Source organism: Mobula hypostoma, chromosome 13 (assembly GCF_963921235.1).
Source record: "Mobula hypostoma chromosome 13, sMobHyp1.1, whole genome shotgun sequence".
Lineage (NCBI taxonomy): Eukaryota > Metazoa > Chordata > Chondrichthyes > Myliobatiformes > Myliobatidae > Mobula > Mobula hypostoma.
The window spans coordinates 8,404,389-8,428,854 of record NC_086109.1 but is presented as its reverse complement, the minus strand read 5'-3'; the positions used below and the strand labels follow the sequence as shown (position 1 = coordinate 8,428,854).

At 43.0% G+C, this 24,466-nt stretch overlaps 1 protein-coding gene across 1 annotated transcript; it reads left to right on the top strand.

The window, feature by feature from the left end:
* The first annotated feature begins 330 nt into the window (after positions 1 to 330).
* Positions 331 to 23,714, top strand: taf8 (TAF8 RNA polymerase II, TATA box binding protein (TBP)-associated factor). Its single transcript, XM_063065226.1, has 9 exons — positions 331 to 474; positions 4,174 to 4,271; positions 7,267 to 7,426; positions 8,939 to 9,037; positions 11,885 to 11,947; positions 14,523 to 14,647; positions 18,187 to 18,334; positions 22,219 to 22,361; positions 23,137 to 23,714. The coding sequence occupies exons 2-9, from the start codon at positions 4,194 to 4,196 to the stop codon at positions 23,275 to 23,277; spliced, it is 957 nt and encodes a 318-aa protein (XP_062921296.1). The 5' UTR covers positions 331 to 474; positions 4,174 to 4,193; the 3' UTR covers positions 23,278 to 23,714.
* Positions 23,715 to 24,466: the final 752 nt, after the last annotated feature.

Here is a 24,466-nt window from a genome sequence, read left to right as displayed (position 1 = left end):
CTCCATTTCAAGAAATCTACAATTCGTGTTCTCGATATTATTTTGTTTTGTTGTATTTGTAGAATTAGTTTTTTTGTACATTGGTTGTTTGTCAGTCTTTGTGTATAGTTTTTTCATAAATTCTATTGCATTTCTTTATTTTCTTCTAAATGCCTGCAAGAAAATGAAGCTCAAGGTAGTATATCGTGATACATGCGTATTTTGATAATAAATTCGCCTTGACCTTGACGACTGAGTTACTAGAACTGTTGGTTCAGTCCCCTCTGAAGGTGTGTCCAGGAGTTTGGCTGTAGTTCCAATCAGCTGAGGTAGGGGGCAACAGCGGGCGAGGTGCCGGACTGGCCGGAAGTGACGATCTGTGCGGGGCGACGGACGGACTGAAAGTGGTTGGTGAGCGGGGCGCCGCGTTGGTTGATGTTGCCGCACAATTGTTTCTTCCCTCCGGAGCACCGGAGGCTCTGGGATCGGGCGAGGGTGAGTGTGGGGGAAAGGAGGAGGAGGAGGGGGTGGGCGGTTTGCCGCGGGCCCGGCCTGGAGCATTCGGTGCTGGGGGGTGGGGGTGGGGAGCGGGAAGGGAGAAGGATCCTGCATTTCTGTGGCGCCCTTCCCCACCTCGGACGGGCCTTCCCAGGCCGCCTGGCGTCGGGGTAGGAGCAGAAGGCAAGCCCAACTGTGGAGGCCACGGCAAACCCGCGGGCTCTAGCGAAACAAGGAGGGAGGTGGTGGGGAGGACGGCGCACATTGCAGCCAAAATCACAACAGCGCTGAGGCGGTTGTCTAGATGTTGCCCGCTCCCCATCTGATATCCACGAGGGATCGCCCATGCAACCTGCTTAGCATTTTGTTTATTGGTATTAAAAGTTGTGGGTTTTACAGGCAAGGCCGCTGTTTATTATCCATCCCATGAGAAGGTGGGGGAGGGGGACACTGAAAACCTGGTGAAGGTGTTCTCCACAGTGCTACTGTATTGGGAAGAGGATTAGACCCAGCGATGATGTATTTCTAAGATTAGCTTTGCTTGTCAGGTGTACATCAAAACAAGCGGTGAAATGCGTTGTTTGCCTCAATGAGCAACACAGTCCGAGGATGTGCTGGGGACAGGCTCGCAAGTGTCAGAATCATGTTTAATATCACCGGCATGTGCCGTGAAGTCTGTTAAGTGGCTGCAGCACATTGCAATACAGAACAAAAACTGTACATTACAGTAAGTATGTCAATATAAAAAAAGTTAACTTAAATAGGTAGTGCAAAAAGTAGTGAGGTAGTGGTCCATTTGGAAATCGGATGGCAGAGGGGAAGAAACTGTTCCTGAATCACTGAGTGTGTGCCTTCAGGCTCCTGTACCTCCTTCCTGATGGTAGCAGTGAGAAAGAGTATGCCCTGGGTGATGGGGGTCCTTAATGATGGATGCAGCCCTTTTGAGGCATCATTCCTTGAAGACATCCCGGATGCTGGGGAGGCTAGTGCCCGTGGAGGAGCTGATCGAGTTTACAACTCTGCGGCTTATTTCGATCGCGTGCTTTTTGTGCTCCCCTCTCCGTACCAGAGGGTGATGGAGCCAGTTAGAATGCTCTCCATGGCTTCCATGCCGCCATGCCTTTGGTGCCAGCACAGTGTGCCCAAACTCCCTAAACCTAACCTGTACGTCTTTGGACTGTGGGAGGAAACCGGGGCCCCCAGAGCAAACACACAAGGTCACGGGGAGAACGTACGGACAGCGGTTGATTTGAACCCAGTCGCTGGCACTGTAAAGTATTAAGCTAATTGCAATCAAATCCCCATAACCCTAGGCTCCCTATAATCCAAAATACAGTACTATGCAAAAAGTATCTAGGATGCCTAAGACTTTTGCCCAGTACTGTAGTAATTTCATGTATTGCACTGTACTGCAGCCACAAGAGAAAACAAATTTCATGACGCATGTGATGATGATAGACCTGATTCTGATATGGGTCTCTATTGTGCACTGAGAGTGGGATGGGGCAGGGAAAGGGGAATCATGGGTAGGGAGAGGGAAGCACCAGAGAGACATTCTGTAATGATCAATAGACCAATTGTTTGGAATCAAATGATCTTGCCTGGAGTCTCAGGGCTGTGTGTGTCTGCACCCATGCCACCCCCTGCCCCTGGCACTCCTTCTCTGCCACCTGTCCCAAAACCATCCCACAATGCTCGACCCTCACCATTCCCAACGTCCTTTGCTCCCGCCAGATTTACAAACTTGCTCTCTGCTCCATTTTGACAGATATGGTACTGTGGAAAAATCTTAGGCACCCTAGTCATGCATATGTGCCTTAGACTTTTGCACAGAGTTGTATATCTTTCTTATATCAAGGGTGAATATCTAAATTGACCACTGTGTCCCCATCTCTACCCTCTGAGATTGTAACATGCGATCTTTGTAACTGTCAGAATGGGTCTTCCAATGCAGCGCAGCCTTCTCTCAGAGTAAGGATAATTTATTACATGTATACTGAAACATACAGTGAAATGCATCTTTCACGTTAACAACCCGCAAGTGTCGCTATGCATTCAAGTCAAATGTCACGTCAAGTGAAGTTTATTGTCATTAAATTACATACGTATATATAATATATATAGAAACGAGACATTTCTCCAGACCAGACTGTAAAGCACATTAGTAATACATAATAAGTTATGAAAGTAAGGATGAAATCACACATGAATAACAAGCTAAAGTGCATTAATATTAAATATTGTAAGGTACATAACAGATTAACCAGTGACACTGGCCTTTCCCACCCACCCACCAACAGAGACAGGCCCCCAGTCACAGGATAGGCCGTCTCTGGGTCCCCAGTCCTGGGCCCCATACTCTCAGGCTTGCAGACATCGGGATTCCCGACTTCCGCGACCTCTGGCCATCAATCCCAGGGACTCGACCATCATGGGTTTGACCTTCAGGCCTCTGCTTCGAGATTTGCCTGATTGCCAATGCTGGTGACCTGTGGGGGGTGGGGGGTGGCGTGGTCAACTCTCCCATTTCAGAAAACGGTTGATTTGAAGGATGCAGCTCATGACCAAGACTCTCAACTATTAGATTAGATTATGAGGACACTCACTCCTCGTTTATAGTCATTTAGTAATGCATGCATTAGGAAATGATACAATGTTTCTCCAGTGTGATATCACAGAAACATAAGACAGACCAAGACTAAAACCGACAAAAACCACATAATTATAACATTTTTATAACAGTGCAAAGCAATACTGTAATTTGATGAAGAGCAGACCATGGGCACGGTAAAAAAAGTCTCAAGTCCCGATAGCCCCATCATCTCACGCAGACAGTAGAAGGAAGAAAACTCTCCCTGCCATGAGCTTCCAGCGCCACAAACTTGCCGATGCAGCACCCTGGAAGCACCCGACTACAGCTGACTCTGAGTCCGTCCGAAAACTTCGAGCATCCGACCAGCCCTCCGACACCGACCACCATCTCTGCCAAGTGCTTCAACCCCGGCCCCGGCCGCCAAGCAACAAGCAAAGCCGAGGATTCAGGGCGTTCCCCTCCGGAGATTCTGGATCGCACAGTAGCAGCGGCAGCGAAACAGGCATTTCAGAAGTTTCACCAGATGTTCCTCTGTGCTCTCACGTCTGCCTCCATCAAATCAGGATTGTGCACAGCATCCTACTTGACAGATATTCATCACCGGAGAGGCCATGCGCTGTGTCGCGCCGCCATCTTCTCTTCAAGCTTCTGTTTCGGTCGCTTTGTCTGAGCCCGAAGGATGAAGACTGAAATCAGTGAGTCCGGGGGCAGGAGCCTGCAAGGTGAAGCCCTGATTGGGCTTGTCCAGAGGACAGAGGCCCAATGCCTCTGACTCCGGGCCAGGGGCTGCAAGCCTGGAGCTGACCTGTCCAGGAGTTAGAGGCCAGTTTTTGTGTGTGACTGGGATGGGGGCTTGTTTTGCTGTTGTTTTGTTGCTGATGTTTGTCGTTTGTGTTATTCCGCTGAACAATGTGGGCATGTTACGTCTGTGCCAGGATGTGTGGTGACCCCTGTGGACTGCCCCCTGCTCACCTTTAGGTTGTGTTAGTGCTTCATGCAAACGATGCGTTTCACTCCTATGTTTCGATGTATAGGTGATAAATAAATCTGAATCTGATACTTTCAAATCTAAAGTTATTAACTGTTAGTACTTTTTATTTCAGATACCCATCCAGTTGCCAAAATGACTACAGCTACTGTCTCTGATACGTACACACCCACTGATGCAACTTGCAGAGTCTCAGTGGAGAATGTTACACAGGTAACGTAACTGTTGCAACGATGGCAGGTTGAATGCTGAATGTATTGATCTTTTGTCTGTTATTGATGGGTGTGTGTGTGTGTGTGTGTGTGTGTGTGTTTCCTCCCACAGCCCAAACACGTACTGGTTTGGTAGATTAATTGGTCATTGTAAATCGTCCCGTGATTGAGCTAGGGTTAAATCTGTAGGTTGCAGGGCAGTGCGGCTTGGTGGCCCAGAGGGGCCTCCTCAACACTTTATTTCCAAACAAACAAACAAATGAACAATAAATATTTTGTAAAGGCTTCTTCTTGATTGTACCCCACGTGGTGGCAGCGACTGGAACTGCATCACCACCAACAAGCAATCTCTGAAGCAGGTTTATTATCACCAATATGCAGTACTGTGCAAAAGTCTTAGCCACCATAGCTATATATATGTGCCTAAGACTTTTGCACAGTAATGTAAATATCAATGAGGTTTTCTCTCTGATGAGCTTGATGCCTTTTAAGCTTGTTCAGGAATATTTTTGATGTATGTGAATATACCAAATATTAATTGAAACAAGAACTCATCTTCAGTTCTTAATATAAATTGTAAATTGCAAGCAGTAAACTGAAGTTACAGCACTGTGCAAAAATCTTAGGCACCGTAGCAATATTTATGGCAGTAGAAATGTTCTCTGTAAGATGCATGGGTGTGCGGCCGTGCAGTAACTGAAATGCTCCTGCGCACCTAGCCTTTGTTGCCACGCAGCTGGAGTTTTCTTTTATATAAGACAAGCAGGAAAAAGTTTACGAAGCATGAAAGATTTTCTTTGTGATATGTATTTTATTATACCCATCAAATAATAACATCGAAAGTACTTACTTCAAAGTTGCTGGTGAACACAGCAAGCCAAGCAGCATCTATAGGAAGAGGCGCAGTCGATGTTTCAGGCCGAGACCCTTCGTCAGGACTAACGGTTAGGGTCTCGGCCTGAAACGTCGACTGCACCTCTTCCTACAGATGCTGCTTGGCCTGCTGCGTTCACCAGCAACTTTGATGTATGTTGCTTGAATTTCCAGCATCTGCAGAATTCCTGTTGTTTGCATCGAAAGTACTTGATTTTTTTCAGTTTTCATTCTAAATATTCAAATGCATATTACAAAAGAACATTTAAAGTGCCCATGCAGTTTTCAGGCTGTTTAAAAATTTCCTGCTCAGAGCAATGGGTGGCCCCTGCAGCTATGAAAAAGCAGAGGGAATGTTGGGCAGCAGCACAGTGCAATACATTAAGAAAAATAATCACTAAGTTATGATAAGAAATAATAAAAAAAGTCATGAAAAAAGAAAGCAAATTAATAAGGTAGAGATCATGAATCAGGTTTATTATCACTGGTGAATGTCGTGAAATTTGTTATGTGGCAGCAATAAATTGTGATACATAAGAAAAATATAAATTACAATAAGAAATATATATTATAAAATTAAACTAAAGTGGTGCAAAAAGAGGTCAAAATAGTGGGGTAGGGTTCATGGTCTATTTGGAAAACTGATGGCAGAAGGGAGGAAACTCTTCCTAAAACATTGTGTGTGGGTCTTTAGGCTCCTGTATCCTCTCCATGATGGTAGTAACGAGAAAGGGGCATGTCCTGGGTGGTGGGGGTCCTTCATGATGGAGGCCACCTTCTTGAAGCACTGGTGTCTTTGATGGTGGTAATCTGCTGGAGGAACACGGTAGGTTGAACAGTATCTGTGGGAGGAAAGGAATTAGACGACATTTCGGGTCAAAACCCTGCATCAGAGCTCAATCTAAATGAAGGCAGCTCAGATTTCCAAAGTTGGTCAAATCCATTTCTAGTCTTGCGGTCAGTGGGCCTAAATTACTTTGGTGTCTTTAATTTGTCTTTTCTCACAGCCCATTTGGGGAAAGAAATGACTTTTCTCATTAGATTGTTCAAAAGCTTTCTGACCTTAAATAGTAATTTCCCTCCCTATTGATGCAAATGGGTGGCGGGGTGGAGATATGTCTCTACCAAAGGAGGTGTAAGGCACTCCTTCCATCCGCTAGCCTGCAGTTCATCCTTGGGCAAGGTGTGGCGCCTGCTTAGCCCCCCGATCAGGGTCATGTGAAGCCGTGGGAGCAGGTGGTGGATGGTCGTACAAGCAGCTGGTGCAGATCACAAGTCCTGGTTATGTGACCACTGATGCCAGGCAGACAATCCCTGAAGAGTATTGATAATGGATAACCATGGTCACAATCAAGGTCATGGATAAGTCCATGATCGCCCACGTCATAACGACATGGCACGCAATGATGATGATTGAAGTCAAACTCGAGTTTATTATCAGATGCACAAGTATGTGTGCCCCAGTCGCGTTATGTTGTTGCAATTGGAGTTTGGAATTCAATCCAGGCATCCTCTGCAAGGAGTCTGTTCGTCCTCCCTGTGGAGTACGTGGGGTTTCTCCATGTGCTCCTGTTTCCACCCCACAGTCTTTGATCTTTGGTTAATTGGTCATTGTATATTGTCCTGTGATTAGGTTAAGATTAAATTGGGTGTTGTCGGGAGTCACTTGATGTTGTGTCTCGAAGGGCTGGAAGGACCTTTTCCACGCTGCGACTCTAAATAAGTAAGCGTGTCTGCGCAGGTGCAGTGAAAAACTTACTGGCAGCAGCATCACAGGCACAGAGCGTTAGATCAGCAGCGTTCACAAGAAAAACATCAATTAAACGTAAACAACAGGAATTCTGCAGATGCTGGAAATTCAAGCAACACACATCAAAGTTGCTGGTGAACGCAGCAGGCCAAGCAGCATCTATAGGAAGAGGCGCAGTCGACGTTTCAGGCCGAGACACTAACTGAAGGGTCTCGGCCTGAAACGTCGACTGCGCCTCTTCCTATAGATGCTGCTTGGCCTGCTGCGTTCACCAGCAACTTTGATGTGTGTTGCTTCAATTAAACGTAAGTTGTGTCTAATTTTCAGGAGAACACGATGACAACGAAGTGTTTCTCTGTGCGTTAATTTTCAGAAGTCATCGAGTTCCAAAGTGTCGACATCTGCCTCGGATAACTATTACCTGGCCCGAAGACGGACACTGCAGGTGGTGGTCAGTTCACTGCTAACAGAAGCTGGCTTTGAAGCGGCTGAAAAGGCTGCTGTTGAAACGCTGACTGAAATGCTGCAGAGTTGTAAGAAATATTTGGCTTCATTTAATATTGGTCACTTTATTTTAAATAGACAGCGGTCGTTCATTCTTTCTAGGTTGTCTCAGTTCCCAGACTTGTTCTGAGGGTTGTTTGTCAGCGCAGAGTGCTAAATTGCTACCTGAGTTGAAGTGCTCCATTGGAGTGAGAGGCCCGTTGATGTGTGTGAGTAAATGGGTGGGAAAAGGGTTCATTTTGTTGTTTGTGTTCTGCCAAGCATTGTGGGCATGCTATGTTGATGCCAAAGTGTGTGGTGACGTTTGCAGGCTGTCTCCCCCCCTCCAAGCACATCCTTGGCTTGTGTTGATCATTAATGCAAACGACACATTTCGCTGTATGTTTCCATGCAAGACAATTAAGGAAGATGGGGACTTTTGGGAAAGACGATAGACTATAGGAACAGAGATAGGCCACGTGATAAATGAGTGAATCTGAATCTGAGAGAAGACTACACTAAATATACCAAGGTAGTCATTCGGAAACATGGCAAATAATTATAACATAAATAACATTATTTTTCCTGAAAGAAAGGAAATGGGAAGGGAATTTTTTTTCCATATCTGAGCAATAATTGGAAAGTTAACTATAGTTAAAGTTCATATTATGTAATTATTTCTGTACATTTTTACTAACAAAAATCTGAAAAAGTATGAAATGATATACTTTGGAAGGTCAAACTTGAAGGCAGAAGACAAGGCTAATGGTAGGATTCTTAGTAGTGTGGAGGAACAGTGCGATTATTGTGGTCCATGTCCATAGATTCCTCAAAGTTGCCGCGCAGGTTGATAGGGTGGTTAAGGAGGTGTATAGTGCTTTGTCATTTATTAGTCAGGGGATTGAGTTCAAGAGCCGTGAGGTAATGTTGCAGCTCGATAAAATCCTGTTTAGGCCACACTTGGAATATTGTATTCGGTTCTGGTTGCCTCAGTATAGGAAGGATGTGGAAACTTTGGAGAAGCTGCAGAGGAGACTTACCAGGATGTTGCCTGGATTAGAGAGTATGCCTTATAAGGATAGGTTGAACAAGCTGGAGGGCTTTTCTTTTTGGAGTGAAGGAGAATGAGAGGAGAGTTAATAGAGAAGTATAAGATAATAGCCATGACTTGACTGGCCTGCCAGACTTTTTCCCAGGGCGAAATGGCTAATATGAGGGGGCATGATTTCAAGGTAATTGGAAAAAGCTATAGGGAAGATGTCAGAGGAAGGTTTTGAGAGAATGGTGGATATGTGGAATGTGCTGCCAGGGGTGGTTATAGAGGCAGATATAGTAGGGACAATGAAGAGACTCTTATGCGCATGGATGAAAGAAAAAAAAGAGGGCTATGTGAAAGGGAAAGGTTAGATTAATTTTGAAGTAGGTTAAAAGGCTGAACAACATTGTGGGCCAGAGGGTCTACTGTGCTGGGTGTTCTATATGTTATAAATATTACTTTACAGAGAACTGGAGAAATGTATAACAGTGTGATCCTTTCAACAGAGTCTGTTTTCTCCACGCAGATCTTTCTGAAATCGGTCGAAGTGCTAAAGTCTACTGTGAACATTCAGCAAGAACCCAACCAACTTTGTCAGATGTGGTGGTTACTCTGGCAGAAATGGGTAGGTAGTCATTTGCTTTTGAGCCGCGTCGTTAAATTTAGTGCCTGCTGAAACTATCCGGAGGCAGAGTTTCAGCGGCTGGACCTGAAGGTGACAGTCACCATCTGTGGCTGATTTTGGTTTGCAATGAGGAAACAAGGTAATGCTCTGTTTGTTAGTAAAGTGGAATCAGCCTCTTTCAATATTAGACCTAATGTACCACAGCTGTTACTACTTCATTTAAAAATAGAATAGGTGAGGAGGAACTGTTGCCCCTGGCATCATTGTATTGTCATTGCTATGATATTTGGTCTCGCTCCAGTTGATGTTGAGATTTGAAGCTTCCGAGAAAGAGAGAGGGGGAGGGAGATTTCATCCAGCACTATATTGTGTTTGGTGACATGAGAGGCTGCAGATTCTGGAATCTGAAGGAATCACAGGTTCAGGCAGCATCTGTGGAGATAAGGTTCAGGTATAGGGTCGTGAACTGAAACATTGACTGTCGTTTCCTTCCACAGATGCTGCCTGACCCGTTGAGTTCCTCCAGCAGTTTGTTTTTGCACCATATTGTGTCCGTCAGGATCCCCACAGTAGTGTGGGTTAAAATTCAAATAAATTTGTCAGAGCAAAGTTCGATTAAAAGATCAAGAAGGCACCTCACCATTACTTTCCCAAGGGCAACTGGGATTGGCAGTAACTGCCTGCAAGCTAGTGTTAACCATGTCCCACACAGGAACTTAAAAAAAAGTATGAACACTCAGTAGAAAATATAATAAATGAAAATATTTCATTCTCCACTTGAGCAATGAGGCTGTGGACGCTTTGTCCACGTTCCATTTCCCACCTTCTGCCTGACCTGTGTTCCACTTGTAGCTTGGTTTAAACTTCCATAATCTCTTGTCTCCAAAGTATTACAGTGCCTTTTAAGTGAATCTTGAAACATGCTGGAACTGGCCTTCATAGATTATTAACGGAATGGAAGCTAATTATAATCTAAAAGGTAATGATAATGCTCAGAATCGAGCGAAAGATTAGTTTTTGTCCTATCAAGACACCTGTGAAATTGAATTGTTAAACCATGTCCATACCGGGAGGTCAAGAGTTCATCTTTTAGCGCACGAGAGATCTTTTTAAGAGTCTGATTACAGAGATGGAATCTGTTCTTGAGTCTGGGGATACTTGCAGTCAGGCTTTTGTCCAGAAGCTCCTGTGCCAAGCATCACTTTATGGACATATAGTCAATCTATGTATATAAGCTATCTTATGTATTAATATTCATTGTGTTTTATTTGTTGTAGTGTTCTTTATTTTACTGTGTTTCTTCTTTATGCTGCATTAGATCAGAGTAACAATTGTTTAGTTCTCCTTTACATGTCAGGAAATGACATCAAACAATCATGAATCTTCTGCCCAATAAATGAGAGGAGAAGGGATCTTTGTTCAAAGTAAATTTATTATCCAAGTACATATATCTCATAATATGCAACCCTGCGATTCCTTTTCTCGCGGGCATTCACAGTAAATACGAGAAGCACAATAGAATGAATGAAATAGCACACCCAACAGGGCAGACAACAATCAATGTTGAGATAAAGAGCTCAATGTGAAAAATAATAATAAATAAGCAGTACATATCAAGAACGTGAGATGAAGTTTCTGACAAGTGAGTGTATCTTCTGCCCAAAAGGAGAGGAGAGATCTTTGTATCTTCTGCCCAATAGGAAAGGAGAGTAGAGAGAATGATGGGATGGAAAGAGTCCAGGACAGTGAGAAGAGTGAACGCGAAGTTCGTTTGTGTGATGGACTGGGCTGCTTTCACCACTCTGCTGCTCCTTGCAGTGATGTAATCGTAATCTGAAGAGTTGAGTGAGGCCCTCATTTGGTTGGGGTTAACTGTAGATGTTGCGTCCCAGCTGTCTATGTGATACACAAGCCAGGACAGTATGATATCGAGAGCAAGCTGTTGCCCATGTAGCTCCCCTTCTCCATGCAGCTGATGAATCCAAAGCAACGGCTGAGACTGATGCAGTTTGGCAGTAGTGGCATCACAGGAATTGCCAATCACTGTTAAGCTCAACGTAGAACTGCCTTAGGGACTCCAGATCTGGATTTTTCCCTCAGGGTTTACTCCCAAAGCCTTCCTCAGTGTGTAGGTACTGTATAGCCGCAAGGCAGCAGAGGTTTGAGATCAGAGTTTCCCTTCTCCTTGATGAGCTGACGAGCCCCATCTGCCCGAAGCGACTGGTTTTAAGGAGCCATAACCCGCCTGTGCCCCTTCTCCTGTCAGTAGAAATGGTTCTGCTGGGCTTAGTAGCTAAGCCACATGTGAAAGCCAGGAAAGCTGGACTTGGTGGCCTGAGGCTATTTGAGATGCACACCACTGGGAGCATTGAATAGGTAGTGGGAGCTTATCCTCACTATCACCTCCAGCTATAACAACCGCAAGGAACCAAGTGAAGAATTACCTCTCCAATATTGTGAAGCTTTAGCTACAGAGTGGTGAATGTGTGGAGGACAAGTCATTGGGTATACTTAAGGCAGACTTTAATAAATTCTTGAGTAGTCAGGGCATGAAGGGTTTTGGGGAAAAGTCAGGACAATGGAGCTGAGTGGGAAATGGATGAAATAACGGAGCATACTCGATGGGCCAAATGGCCTAATTCTGCTCCTCTATCTTAGGGTCTTATGCTTAAGATTACCTGTTTTTAGACTAGAGCTTGCTACTAATTTTTTTAAGAAGTCTTAATGAAACTAGTAATGAAACCAGATTTGCAACCAATATTCTAGCTGCTGATTTGAATTAACCGTTAGTTTGAGTGGAAGCAATCAGGAAAATAGTTGCTTGATTACAATAATTCTGTTCTCTAGGTTTTAACGTGGATAATATTCAAGCTTATGCCAAACGCTCACAGAGGATGGTTATTACTGCTCGTAAGTACGTCTGCACTAAATGTTAATTATGGAATGCTGTCTGCATTTTGCTTCAGGATGTTGCGGTTATGGTGATGCACACAGAAAAGGGAAATGCTGTCTGGAAGAAGTAAAGTGAGAAGTCATAAACACAAGAGGTTCTGCAGATGCTCAGATGGAAATCCAGAGCAACACACACAAAGTGCTGGAAGAACTCAGCAGATCAGGCAGCATCTGTGGAGGGGAATAAAGAATTGATATTTTGGGCCTAGACGTTGATTATTTATTCCTCTCCATAGGTGGTGCCTGAACTGCTGAATCTTTGTGTGAGAGTATGAGAGAGAGAAAAAACAAAATCTTAGAGCTATGCAGCATGGAAGAGGGGGGCCTTCAGTCAAAATCATCTATGCTGACCAAGTTGTCTACCTGAGCTAGTCTCGTTTGTCAGCATCTAGTCCATGTTCCTCTAATCCTTTCTAAATCTATATTTCAGTCTAAATGTATTTTAAATGTTATAATTATACCTGGATCAACAACTTCTGGCAGCTCAATCCATATATCCAGCAACCTTTTTGTGGGAATCTTGCTCCTCAAGTTCCCTTTAAATTGTTCACCTCTTACTTCAAACCTATACCCTCTAGTTTTAGAATACCCTACCCTGTCCGGAAAAAAGCTGTGACTGTCCACTTTATCTCTCTGTCTCTCATGAGTTCACATATTTCAGTCCCCTTCATTCCAGAGGAAACAGTCCCGTCTTATCCACAAAATGCTGGAGGAACTCAGCAAGCCAGGCAGCATCTGTGGTAAAAAGTACAGTCGCCGTTTCGGCCCGAAACATCGACTGTACTTTTTTCCCATAGATGCTGCCTGGCCTGCTGAGTTCCTCCAACATTTTGTGTGTATTGCTCGGATTTCCAACATCTGCAGATTTTCTCTTGTTTGCCCATCTTATCCAGTCGCTTCTCATAACTCAAGCCCTCCGTTTTGGAGTGAATTTTGGGGATTTGAAGTCTCTGTGAACTATGGCCTTAAAGTTACTGGATCGATAGAGGGAAGGGGTTGAATAGGATCCTAAGGAGCAACTTTTTCATCCAGAGAGTGGTGAGTACATAGTATGCGCAGCGGATCCGGGTTAACTGGGACACATCAGGATCAGTCCAATTAAACACTGTCTCAATTAGCCGAAGTTTCATAGAAATAGTTAAAAAGATATTTTAAAAAAGACAAACTACTAGTTAATTAACAAGTTGTGTATTTAAGTGAAACACAGAGCAAACAGGACACCACCTATACTGTCACAGTACTATAAAACTGTGTTAGTTCCTAATTGTTATCGATGGAGGAATTACTACAGTTGCTGGTGCATTTTTATGATTGCCTGTAAGTGGAAAAAATCAGTGCAGGCACCTAGTGTAGATAATGGACTGCCTTTATACAATGCTATCAACAATTGCATCAATTGTGGGGTTGATAGGTACTTAATTCGTCAGGGCTTTGGGGAGAAGACAGGAGAATGAAGTTGAGAGGGGAAGTAAATAAATCAGCCATGATCGAATGGCAGTGCACACTTGATGGGCCGAATGGACCAATTCTGTTCTATGTCTTGTAGTCTAATTCTACAAGCAATCTCAGTGGCTTTTTGTTTCGATGTGTACCGTTACTCCTAAATACAGGTACTTCTGTAATATGATTGTTCCGTTCCTAAGACACCTCATGTTATAGAAAGTCATCTAATAGCAGAAGCTGTGCAGATTTAAACAGCTGCTCCTGACCATGACTAAGCTATAACCACTGTGGCCCACATGATATAAATAATGCTTCCTAATCCATCAATTCCTCTATGGAAACCATATAGGATAACTATCATATTGTGGGCGGCATGCTCGTGTGGCAGTTAGCATAATGCTATGAGAGCTCCAGCGACCCAGCAACACACAAATTGCTGGAACTCAGCGGGCCGAACACATCCATGGAAAAGAGTAAACAGTCGACCTTTCGGGCCGAGACCCTTCATCAGGCCTGAAATGTTGACTGTTTACTCTTTTCCATAGATGCTGCCTGGCCTGCTGAGTTCCTCCAGCATTTTGTGAGTGTTGCAGATTTTCTTGTGTTTGTGGTAGCCGTGGCCTGGGTTCAGTTCCTGTCACTGTAAAGAATTGTTAGGTTCTCCCCATGACTGCGTGGGTTTCCGCCAGGTGCTCTGGTTTCCCCCACGTTTGAAAGACCTACGGGGTAGTAGAGCAGTTGATCGCATGGTGTAATTGGGTGGTGTGGGCTCATTAGGCCGGGAGGGCCTGTTACTGTGCTGTATCTCTAAATATTAAAAAAAACCTGTATTTGGACTTCAGAGCCGAAGCAGGGCGATACATTCAGTTGCAATGGAGTTACTGTTTCTGTTTTAGATGAGATGAAGTGTCTCAATCTGAAACACTGACAGTTCATTTCCCTTCATAGGTTAGACCTTGACCTGCTGAATGAATCCTCGTGTGTCCCCTCATCCTCATTCTAACATACGCCATCTCTTGTGTCTCCCCCTGACTCTGCTGGGGTACCAGCTAATTTCAAATGACAAGTTTTATGTTTTGTCTCTCTTCAGCTCCTGTGACAAACACTCCAGCAACTCCCAGAGCACTTTCCACAGGACAGAAGAGGATACATCCTTCATACATCCCAGGACACTTTCCAGAATTCCCTGATCCTCACACATACATAAAGACTCCTGTAAGTGTCAAATCTCCTCTTTAGTATTGTATCTAATTTCAGAACTGTAATTAGAATGTACTAAGTGATGCTGAACTCTGACTGGCTGGAGGAACTCAGCCAGTCGAGCAGCATTGGATAGCCACAGTAGTGTAGCGGTTAGCACAATGCTATTGGAGCTCAGCGCTTCGGAGTTTGAAATTAAATTCCACGTCTTCTGTAAGAAGTTTGTATGTCTTTCCTTTGAACGTGTGGGTTTCCTCTGGGTGCTCTGGTTTGCTCCCACTTTACTGGTTAATTGGTCATTGTAAACTGTCCTGTGATTAGGTTAGGATTAAATAGATGGGTCGATGGGCAGTTAGTCCCTTTGAAAGGTCTGAGGCCGAAACACTTAGTGTTTATACCCCTACATAGGTGCTGATGGCCTGCTGAGTCTGTCCAGTATTTTATGTGTGTTGCTCAAGATTTCCAGCAGCTGCAGAATCTCGTGTTTCTGAATTCTTTTGATTTCCATTTCAAAGAGGTGATCTGCTATGTGAAATGTGAACATTGCTTAGGTGCCAGTGTGTTGACATCAAGCATGTTGATCAGGTTTATGTGTCTAATTAAAATTGATATATTAATTTATTATTGTCACATATACTAAAGCATAGTGAAAATCTTTTCTTGTATACCTTCTATACAGTTGCAACATTGGATTGTAGGTCACCATCATTGTTATGTGCTGTGTGTAATGACGTGGGTGATCACGGTCTTTCCATGACTATGATTGTTCTTGCTAAATGTTTCTATAGAAGTAGTTTGCCATTGCCGCTTTCTGGGCAGTGTACTGCCATTGCCTTACGTGACCCTGATAGAGGGGTGGGGGGGTGGGGGGGAGAGCTAAGCAGGTGCTACACCTTGCCCAAGGGTGACCTGCAGGCTAGTGAAGGGAAGGAACTCCTTGCACCACCTTTGGTAGAGATGTATCTCCATCCCACCACCCTGCATAGAAGGTCATACAAGAGAAAAGAACAGAATGGAGAATAAATGTTGGTTACAGAGAAATAAAGTAGACCGTAAAATGCAAGGTCACAACAATTAGATTGTGAAGTCAAGCGTCTATCATATCATGCTAGGGAACCATTCAATGGTCTTATTCGGCAGGATAGAAGCCTGGTGGTGTGTGCTTTCAGGCTTTTGTATCTTCTGCCTGACAGGGTTGAGAAGAGAGAATGTCTGGAGTGGATGGGGTCTGTGGTCTAGGGGTTCCCAATCTTGGATAATGGTAGAGGTTCATGGCATAAAAACCAGCAACTCCTGCGTGAAGTCTCACTTAGCACCTTGCTCTACTTGTTTTACACCTGTGACTGTGTGGCTAAGTAGAGCTCCAACACCATTTACAAGTTTGCTGATGACACCATTTTGTGGGCTGTATCGAAGGCGGTGATGAATCAGCATGTTGTTGCGTGAATGAAGTCACTGGAGAAAAGTACTGTTAGAAAAGAAGCAGCTTCTTTATTTGACTAAACAAGGTAGAGCAGGCATCATACTGAGAAACTTTTGGTCAAACGGTCTGACTGGCTCAATGTGGGACTCGATATTTTATATGCTAAGCATCAAAAGACAATTCCATATTTACAATGTATCAACAATGCTTTCTTTGAAACCACACACAAACTTCACACCTCCCGATTAGCACCCACACCACAGACATCCAAATGAATTTTAATCAGCATTGTCTGGTCTGGGATTCATGGCTTTTAAGAACCCATTATTCAGAGCTGCACTCCAAATTAAATCCACAATACATATTCAGATGTGAGGACTGGTAGCCAAAGTCATTTGCTAAATGTAAATGTGCTAAACCCAAAAATCGTTCTAGCATAGCAAAAGGAGGGTGATTAAAAGTTTGGCTCAGTGGTGTAATAACAGCAACCTCTCACTTAATGTCAATAAGACCGAGGAACTGATTGTTGACTTCAGGAGAGGGAAACCAGAGGTCCATGAACCAGTAATCATCAGAGGATTAGAGTTGGAGAGCATCAGTGACTTTAAAATCCTGGGTGTCACTATCCCAGAGGACCTGTCCTGGACCCATTATATAAATGTAATTGTGAAGAAAGCATGACAGCACCTCTACTTCCTCAGGAGTCTGTGAAGATTTGGCATGTCATCAAAAACCTTAGCAACTTCTTTCTATGTGTGGAGGAAAATGTGTTGACTGGCTGCACTAAGGCCTGGTATGGGAACACCAATGCCTTTCAGTGGAAAATCCTATAAAAGGTAGTGGATTCAGCCCAGTATGTCAGTATGATGTACACAATTTATAGTGCAAAAATAGAAATAAAAAGTAGTGAGGCACCCTCCACTCTGTTACTTTAAAAAAAATCTCTGACATCCCTCCTATACTTTCCTCCTTATAATTATGTCCTCTTGTATTAGCCATTTCTGCCTTGGTCTCTGGCTGTCCACTCAATCTATGCCTTTTATCATCTTGTACATCTCTATCAAGACACCTGTCATCCTCCTTCGTTCATCCCAAGGAGAAATATCCTGGCTCACTCAAATTCTCCTCATAAGACATGCTTTCTACATGCATTCTGGTAAATTCCCTCTGCACCCACTCTGGAGCTTCCATATTCCGAGGTACCATTTCTGCAAAAATAATGGAGAGTTATCATTGCAGCACACAAAATGCTGGAGGAGCTCAGCAGGTCAGGCAGCACCCATGCAAGCGAGTAAACAGTTCATCAGCAGTGTTACCTTTTCCTTGATGGCAGAAGTTGAGCAGATGTTTCAGGTTAATGACTTTGTAACAGAAACATGGAGACCACTTAATTATTGTTAGTGCTTAATTATTACCACTTAATTATTAATCCTTTCCTCCACTCATCTTGGAAATCAAGATTTATGCACTTGTGGGTTGATCCCAATAGAAAAACCTACTTCTGATTTTGTCAAACTTTAAAATGGTTTTGTTTTGAAGAGATACTATTTTTTAAAGATTGGCAAGTGCAAGGTAAGGAATTAATATTTTTAAAAAATCCCAGGTAGATAAATACAACTAAAATGTATTATTGAAAGGTCCTTTAGCATAAAATGTTCAGATGAAAGGTTACTGAGCCAAAATCTTAATTCTGTTTCACTCTCCATAGTTACAGTCTGACTTGCTGAATATTTCCAATATTTTCTGTAATATTTCAAATTTCCAGCAACTGCAAAACTTTTAGTTGCCCCAATTTTTATTGGATTGTTCCAATTTTTTCTTTTCAAAATCTCAGAGAAGTTTTGGTGAAGATACAAGCTACCTTTGGCTCAGCAGAACAAAATATGTACAGACACCTGAGTCATCTTACGTACAGTTACGTACATAGCGTCTCTTTATGTACATATAATCAATCTATGTATATGAGCTATCTTATGTATTTATATTGTGTGTATCTTAATTGTGTTTTTCATATGCTGTATTGGATCTGGAGTAACAATTACTTCATTCTCCTTTACACTTGTATACTGGAAATAGCATTGTACAATCATGAATCTATACTTTGAAACATCTTGTGCATTTCCTCTTGTAGACAATCAGAGAACCGGTATCTGATTACCAAGTGTTGCGGGAGAAAGCTGCATCCCAGAGAAGAGATGTAGAGCGAGCTCTTACCAGGTTTATGGCTAAAACAGGAGAAACCGAGAGTTTATTTAAAGACGATGTCTCAACGTTCCCTTGTAAGTATATTCTATTTATGTTTGTGGAAAAGTTCAGCAGAGGAGAGTTCAAAGAGGTTTGCTTTCTCAGGCGTATAAGTTGGAGATGGTGTTTACTCAGTCACAATACTGGAGCTGTAACTGTGGCCCATTTTATACTTTGTGATGTTTTTACACAGCTGATTTAATATATATATAAAAACCTGTGTGTTGAAGTTCTTTGAATACAATATCTTGGGATTCAGTCTCATTTCTTTCCTGGCTGTCTGACACTTGAGTTATTACTGTTATAGTATTTGAACCCTTTTATACAATCAGTGGCTGTTTTATTCGATTCAGCTGTATACTTGCTCGTTAATGCAAATATCAAACAGCCAATCATGTGGCAGCATCTCAATGCATAAAAGAATGAAGACATACATGGTCAAGAGGCTCATTTGCTGTTCAACCCAAACATCAGAAATGTAATCTAAGCGACTTTGTGGAATTTTCAAGATGGATTTTTCTGCACTATGTTTGCTACAGTCTGCAGCCTGTAACTTTCCTTTGGGAGTTGTGCTTTTGAATCGTCTGAACAATATGACCTGAAAGAGTCCGCAAACTGAACACTCAACAGTGCAGGTATGGCCACGGTGGCCATTCCTCGGGTGGATTGGGCCAGATTAAAAAAGGGACTGATGTTTAGCCAATTTAAGTGGTGAGCCAGATTAAAAAGGTATTGTGACCGGGGGCGGATGATGAACTGGTGTTCAACTCACTTCTCTGTGAGATCTCCCCCACTTGAGCCTGCCCGGTCTGTCTGGGTTTGTCTTGTCTCTCTCCTTCTGCCACCATCGGGTGGGTGGTGCAGGAGTCTTGGTGATAATATCGGAGTCTACAAAGCAAGTGGCTCTGCTGGAACTTACTGTCCCCTGGGAGGACTGGATTGAAGAGGCCGACGAGTGCAGGAGGGCTAAATACACAGTTCTTGTTGCAGAATGCTGGAGCGATGGCTGGAGAGCTCGCTGTGAGCCAGTCGACGTTGGGTGCCGGGGCTTTGCTGGCCATTCGCTACAGCGGACTCTAAAACTTCCTGGAGTTAAAGGACTGCAGCGCAGAAGAGCCACCAAGAACATTCTGGAGGCTGCTGAAGAGGCCTCGCGGTGGCTGTGGATCTGGAGGGGCGATCCGTGGATTAGTGCGCCACTTGGACACAAGTCGGGGGCTGATCACCGGGCGAGGGTGTCTGATGATTAAAGACCTGAAACACCCTGTGACCCTGGGTTCATCACTGAAGACGTGGTCCAAGTAGCACCAGAAGGTGTATTCTACAATGACTTTGAACTTTGAAAGATTGTTAGTGCCAGGCATAACAGAGTATCCCTGAAACCGCTGATCTCCTGGGATTTTTCATGCACAACAGTCTCTAGAGTTTACAGAGAATGGTGGAAGGAAATAAAACCTGTGAGCGGCAGTTCTGTGGGGAAGACACCTTGTTAATGAGGGAGATCAGAGGAGAATGGCCAGACTGGTTCAAGCTGACAGGAATCGACAGTAACTCAGATAACCATGTGGTGTGCAGAAGAGTATCTCTGATTGCACAAAATGTCAAACCTTGAAGTGGATGGATCACAGTAGCAGAAGAGCACACACTTGCACTTAGTGACTACTTTATTAGGTACACAAGGTATCTAGTAAAGTGGCCACTAAGTGACTATGCCTAGGAAAGTTAGCTCTGTGTAGCAGCAGTAATCGATAAGGATAAATATGTTAACGAACTTGTCATAAATCATACATAACCTTCATGTGCCAATTAACCATAGTGAGACTAGTGGAAAATTAAGAGACAATTCAAGAACTGGCATTGAGGAAGAAGCTGTTGAATGTTGTGGTGTGGGTCTTCAGACCACTGTACCTCCTGCCCGATGGCAGAATGGAGAAGTGGGCATGGGACGCATGCTGGGAGTCCATGGTGGATGCTGCCTCCTGAGGCATTGCTTTGTGCAAATGTCATCGATGGTACCTGTGATGGAAGTGGCTGAGTCCATCACTCTCCATAGTCTCTTGCATTCCTCTGAACTGGAGTTTCTGTAGCAGGCCAATTTTGCAAAATTGTAATACGGAAGTTTTGTTTCCTCAGAATTTGAGATTTTAACCTCAGGTTGAAGCCCATTTTGGCAGTTTAATAATAAGTTCAAAATCTGGAAATAAAGTGACCTTGGTGACATTAACTGCTTTCATGAGGTTGGTTTGTTGGGGATTTCCTTGCCAGTCTAATGTGATGGTACTCTTAACTGGCCGCTCAGTTGTAGAAGACTGCTGCAACTATGAAGTTGGGCCAAAGAGCTTGTTTCCATGCTTTTTGACTCTTGAGAAGTATGATGTCAATTTCCTCTTACTCATACTGGGTAATTACCCATTACCATTACCCTTAAGCTGCTGGCAGCAGCTCACTGGAGTCATCTGTGTGGCCAGTCTTTCAAGTAGTCCCCAGGTGTAGCCCTTTTTGTAAGATCTTTCCTCTCCCAGGGATGAGGTCTTTGGAGCTTTGCTGGTGTTCCTCTGGATTTGGGTTTTTATGGAATGGGGTTGTTAGCTCCATGCCCAACCCTCCTCCTTTTGCAATCAGGGTTGGGACAGGCTATGGCAGAGTTTATGATGTCATTGCAACCATAAAAATAGTTCCAGAGGTAGGAGTCTTTGATGTTATGGCACTGCTCTGTTCAGTACTTTTCTACTTCCATTCACAAACTTTTCAAATGCATATTTGAAGCCTGATTTGTAACTTGTCAAGATCCAAGATTCAAGTTTATTTATCACATGTACATCAAAACATACAGTGAAATTGGTCATTTGTGTTAATAACCAACAAACCCAAGGACGTGCTGGGAGCATCCTGCAAGTGTTGCCATTCATTCTGGCGCCAGCACTACTTGCCCACTGTGCTCAGTAGAACAACACAAACAACAACAACAACAGGAAGACAAACCCTGACATTCCTTCCATCCAAGCAAATACACAGTCCTTAAGGCCAGGACAGGCCATCTTTTACAACCTCTGGTCTCTAGCAGACTGAGACTCAGGCTTGCAGACACTGGATTTTGACTTCCCCCACCGGACTCACACAGAGGTTATCAATTATGAAAGTTTATGTCCTGTCAGTGTTATTGATTTGGATACATTATGTCCATTATTAGAACCAGAATCAGGTTTAATATCACTGGCATGTGTCGTGAAATTTGTTGTCTTTGCGCCAACAGTACAATGCAATACGTAATATAGAAAAAACCCTGTGAATTACGGTAAATACATATACTATATATATATAATAGTTAAGTAAGTGATGCAAACCATTAGGTATGGGGCAGCTACTGCACAGATCGACAGAAATTTGTAAAATTAGTCAGCTCCATCACGGGTACCAGTCTCCATAGTATCTTCAAGGAGTGGTGTCTCAGAAGGGCGTCGTCCATCATTAACCACCTAGGATGTGTCCTCTTCTCATTGTTGCCACCAGGAAGGAGGTACAGAAGCCTGAAGGCACACACTCAGTGATTCAAGAACAGCTACCTCACTTTTTAAAAATTAGTTCTGTTATTGCACTTCTTAATTTTACTATTATACATATACTTACTGTAATTTATTTTTATATATTATTGTGTATCAATTGCATTGTACTGCTGTCACAAAGTCAACAAATTTCATGAAATATGCTGATGATATTAACCCTGATCCTGTTCCAAAAATAGAAATAAAAAACCTAGTAAGGTCGTGTTCATGGGTTCAATGTCCATTCAGAAATCAGATGGCAGAGGGGAAGAAGCAGTTCCTGAATTGTTGAGCAGTAATTAGTCAGTAAAAGTGAATTGCTTGTTATAAGGCTCTGTTTGGTTTCTCTGACTATTTTTAAATTTACTCTTTTGAAGTGATTGCTGCCCGGACCACCAGTATTCCTTATTTAAACGCCTTGCTACCTTCCGAACTTGAACTTCAGCAGATGGAGGAAACTGATTCCTCAGAACAGGATGATCAGACTGACAATGAGAATGTTGCTCTCAACATGAATGCCGTATGTATCCAATTTAATGTCTTTCCAACATTTTGTTTTCCAAACCTTTGCAAATGACAAGACTGATGAATGTTTACATTAACCTCCTAATGAGGTAGGATACAAATCCTCAACATTCTGCCCCCAGCAGATCCTCGGACTGTGTTGGTCATTGAAGCAACCAACCCATTTCATAGCATGTTTCAATGTAAAGATCCAAAGTACATTTATTATCAAAGTATGTATGCAGTATACAACCCCGAGATTCGTCTTCCCATAGACAGCCTCGAAACAAAGAAACACCATGGAACCCGTTCAAAGAGAATATCAAACACTCAATGTGCAAAAAATCACATAAATGGCAAAAAAGAGCAAAAAACACAATATAAAACATCAAACCATAGTGACATTGAAAAAGTCTAGAAATGTTCAGTTCAGTGTTGTCATTCGTTGACTGAAGGCCACAGAGCCAGTCCGCCCTGATCCAAATTGCACAAAATAGCAATAAAAGGAGGAGTAACCAGAAACGTACGATAAATACAGCTAATCTCTCGTAATCTCTTGTGTTTGATGCCTTTGGTGATTTCTATCTGCAGTAGATCACCCACCATCATGTTGTCTGGGAGAGCAGGGTTGAGGGACTAAGTTGCCTACTGCTTTTTTTCTTGTGTTTGCCCTGAAGGCGCAGCGATAGGGAAATGCTTCTCACGATGCCTGACTGTGTTGTAAATGCTTTGATAGTGAAAACAGTCCTTTGTTGTCATGCACCTTGTAAAAAGCATGTTTTTCTTCCTAGGATGAAATTTCTGCTGAGAAGGAAAACTCCATGTTGCAGCAGAATTCGGGTTTATCAAACAATAAAAACAGTGAAGAGCCGATGATTGACAATCCGTATCTAAGACCAGTGAAAAAGCCCAAAGTCCGGAGGAAGAAGTGAAGTCCAAGGAAACGCAAAGATCATTTCGGTAGAATACTGTGCAACGAAATGGCACAAATATTTTAACTGAAAGATGCCTCCCTCATACATATATTGTGAAAACGGGAATGTAGACCCAAAAGAGGCCCTGAAATGTATCTTAAGGCAGCTTCAGTTTGGTTAAGGAGTGTAGTACCTGGATAACTAATATACAAAAAACTTCAACACCTTCCCGATGATGCAAAGCATTTTCTTGTTAGTTCAGAAACTGCTTGAAATACTTTGCAGAATAACTTGTGGATTTGCATGATCTTTGTGTGAAGATCATTTTGAAGCGTGAAAGCCCACCTGATTTCCAGTGCAGTAAAAATTGCAATATCTGTCAAAGATTGCCTTTTGTTTCTCATTTGCTGTTTGCTGCAAGTTATTGCAGTTCCAAATAAATTAAACTTTTTTAAGAACCACTTTGTGTGTTGTTGATATACATAGATAAATTACACTTCGTTATTAGCTGATTTTGGTTCTGATGAAGGGTTGTAGATATGAAATATTGACTGTTTCTTTCAGATCAAAGTACAAAATACATTTAATATCAAAGTATTTATACTATGGTTGGGTTGAATTGTTCTCCGGTCTTGGCAATTTACTTGCAAGCATTTCAGTACCATATGAGCAGACATCAGTATGCTGCAAATCCTGCAGCTGCTTGGCCTTTATATACTTATTATTCAGCTGATTGGTCGTCACTCTGTTGTGATGTAGGGCGGAAATCTAGTCGCTGATTGGCTGTGTGGTGGACTTTGTGCCTTGTGGTCTGGAATTTTGCCTGCATTGGCTCATAAATAGGATCGAGGTCCACACATGTTTGTTTACGGAAAACCACGCTTCTAGGAATTCCCTTGCGTGCCGTGTCTTTGCTTGCGCCATGACTATATACAACTTTGAGATTCGTCTCCTTATAGGCAGCCGCAAAACAAAGAAATCCAATAGAACCCATTTTAAAAAAACGACAACCATCAAACACCCAACGTGCAGAAAAGAAAAATGTGCAAAGGATAAAAGTAAGCAAATAACATTCAGAGCTTAAGTTCACAAAAATGAGTCACAAAGTTGGTCATAGCCGATCCAGGAGGTGCTGCCTGACCTGCTAACTGATCTAGCATTTTGTGTTCTTATTACAAAACTTATAGTATCAAAGTACATTTATTAA

What these genes read in the sequence shown, in the direction of transcription:
- taf8 (XM_063065226.1), top strand. Translation starts at nt 4,194, where the DNA reads ATGACTACAGCTACTGTCTCTGATACGTACACACCCACTGATGCAACT. An exon ending in GAGGATGGTTATTACTGCTC is followed by an intron (nt 11,948 to 14,522) that starts GTAAGTACGTCT and finishes GTCTCTCTTCAG; the next exon opens with CTCCTGTGACAAACACTCCA. An exon ending in TTGCTCTCAACATGAATGCC is followed by an intron (nt 22,362 to 23,136) that starts GTATGTATCCAA and finishes TTTTCTTCCTAG; the next exon opens with GATGAAATTTCTGCTGAGAA.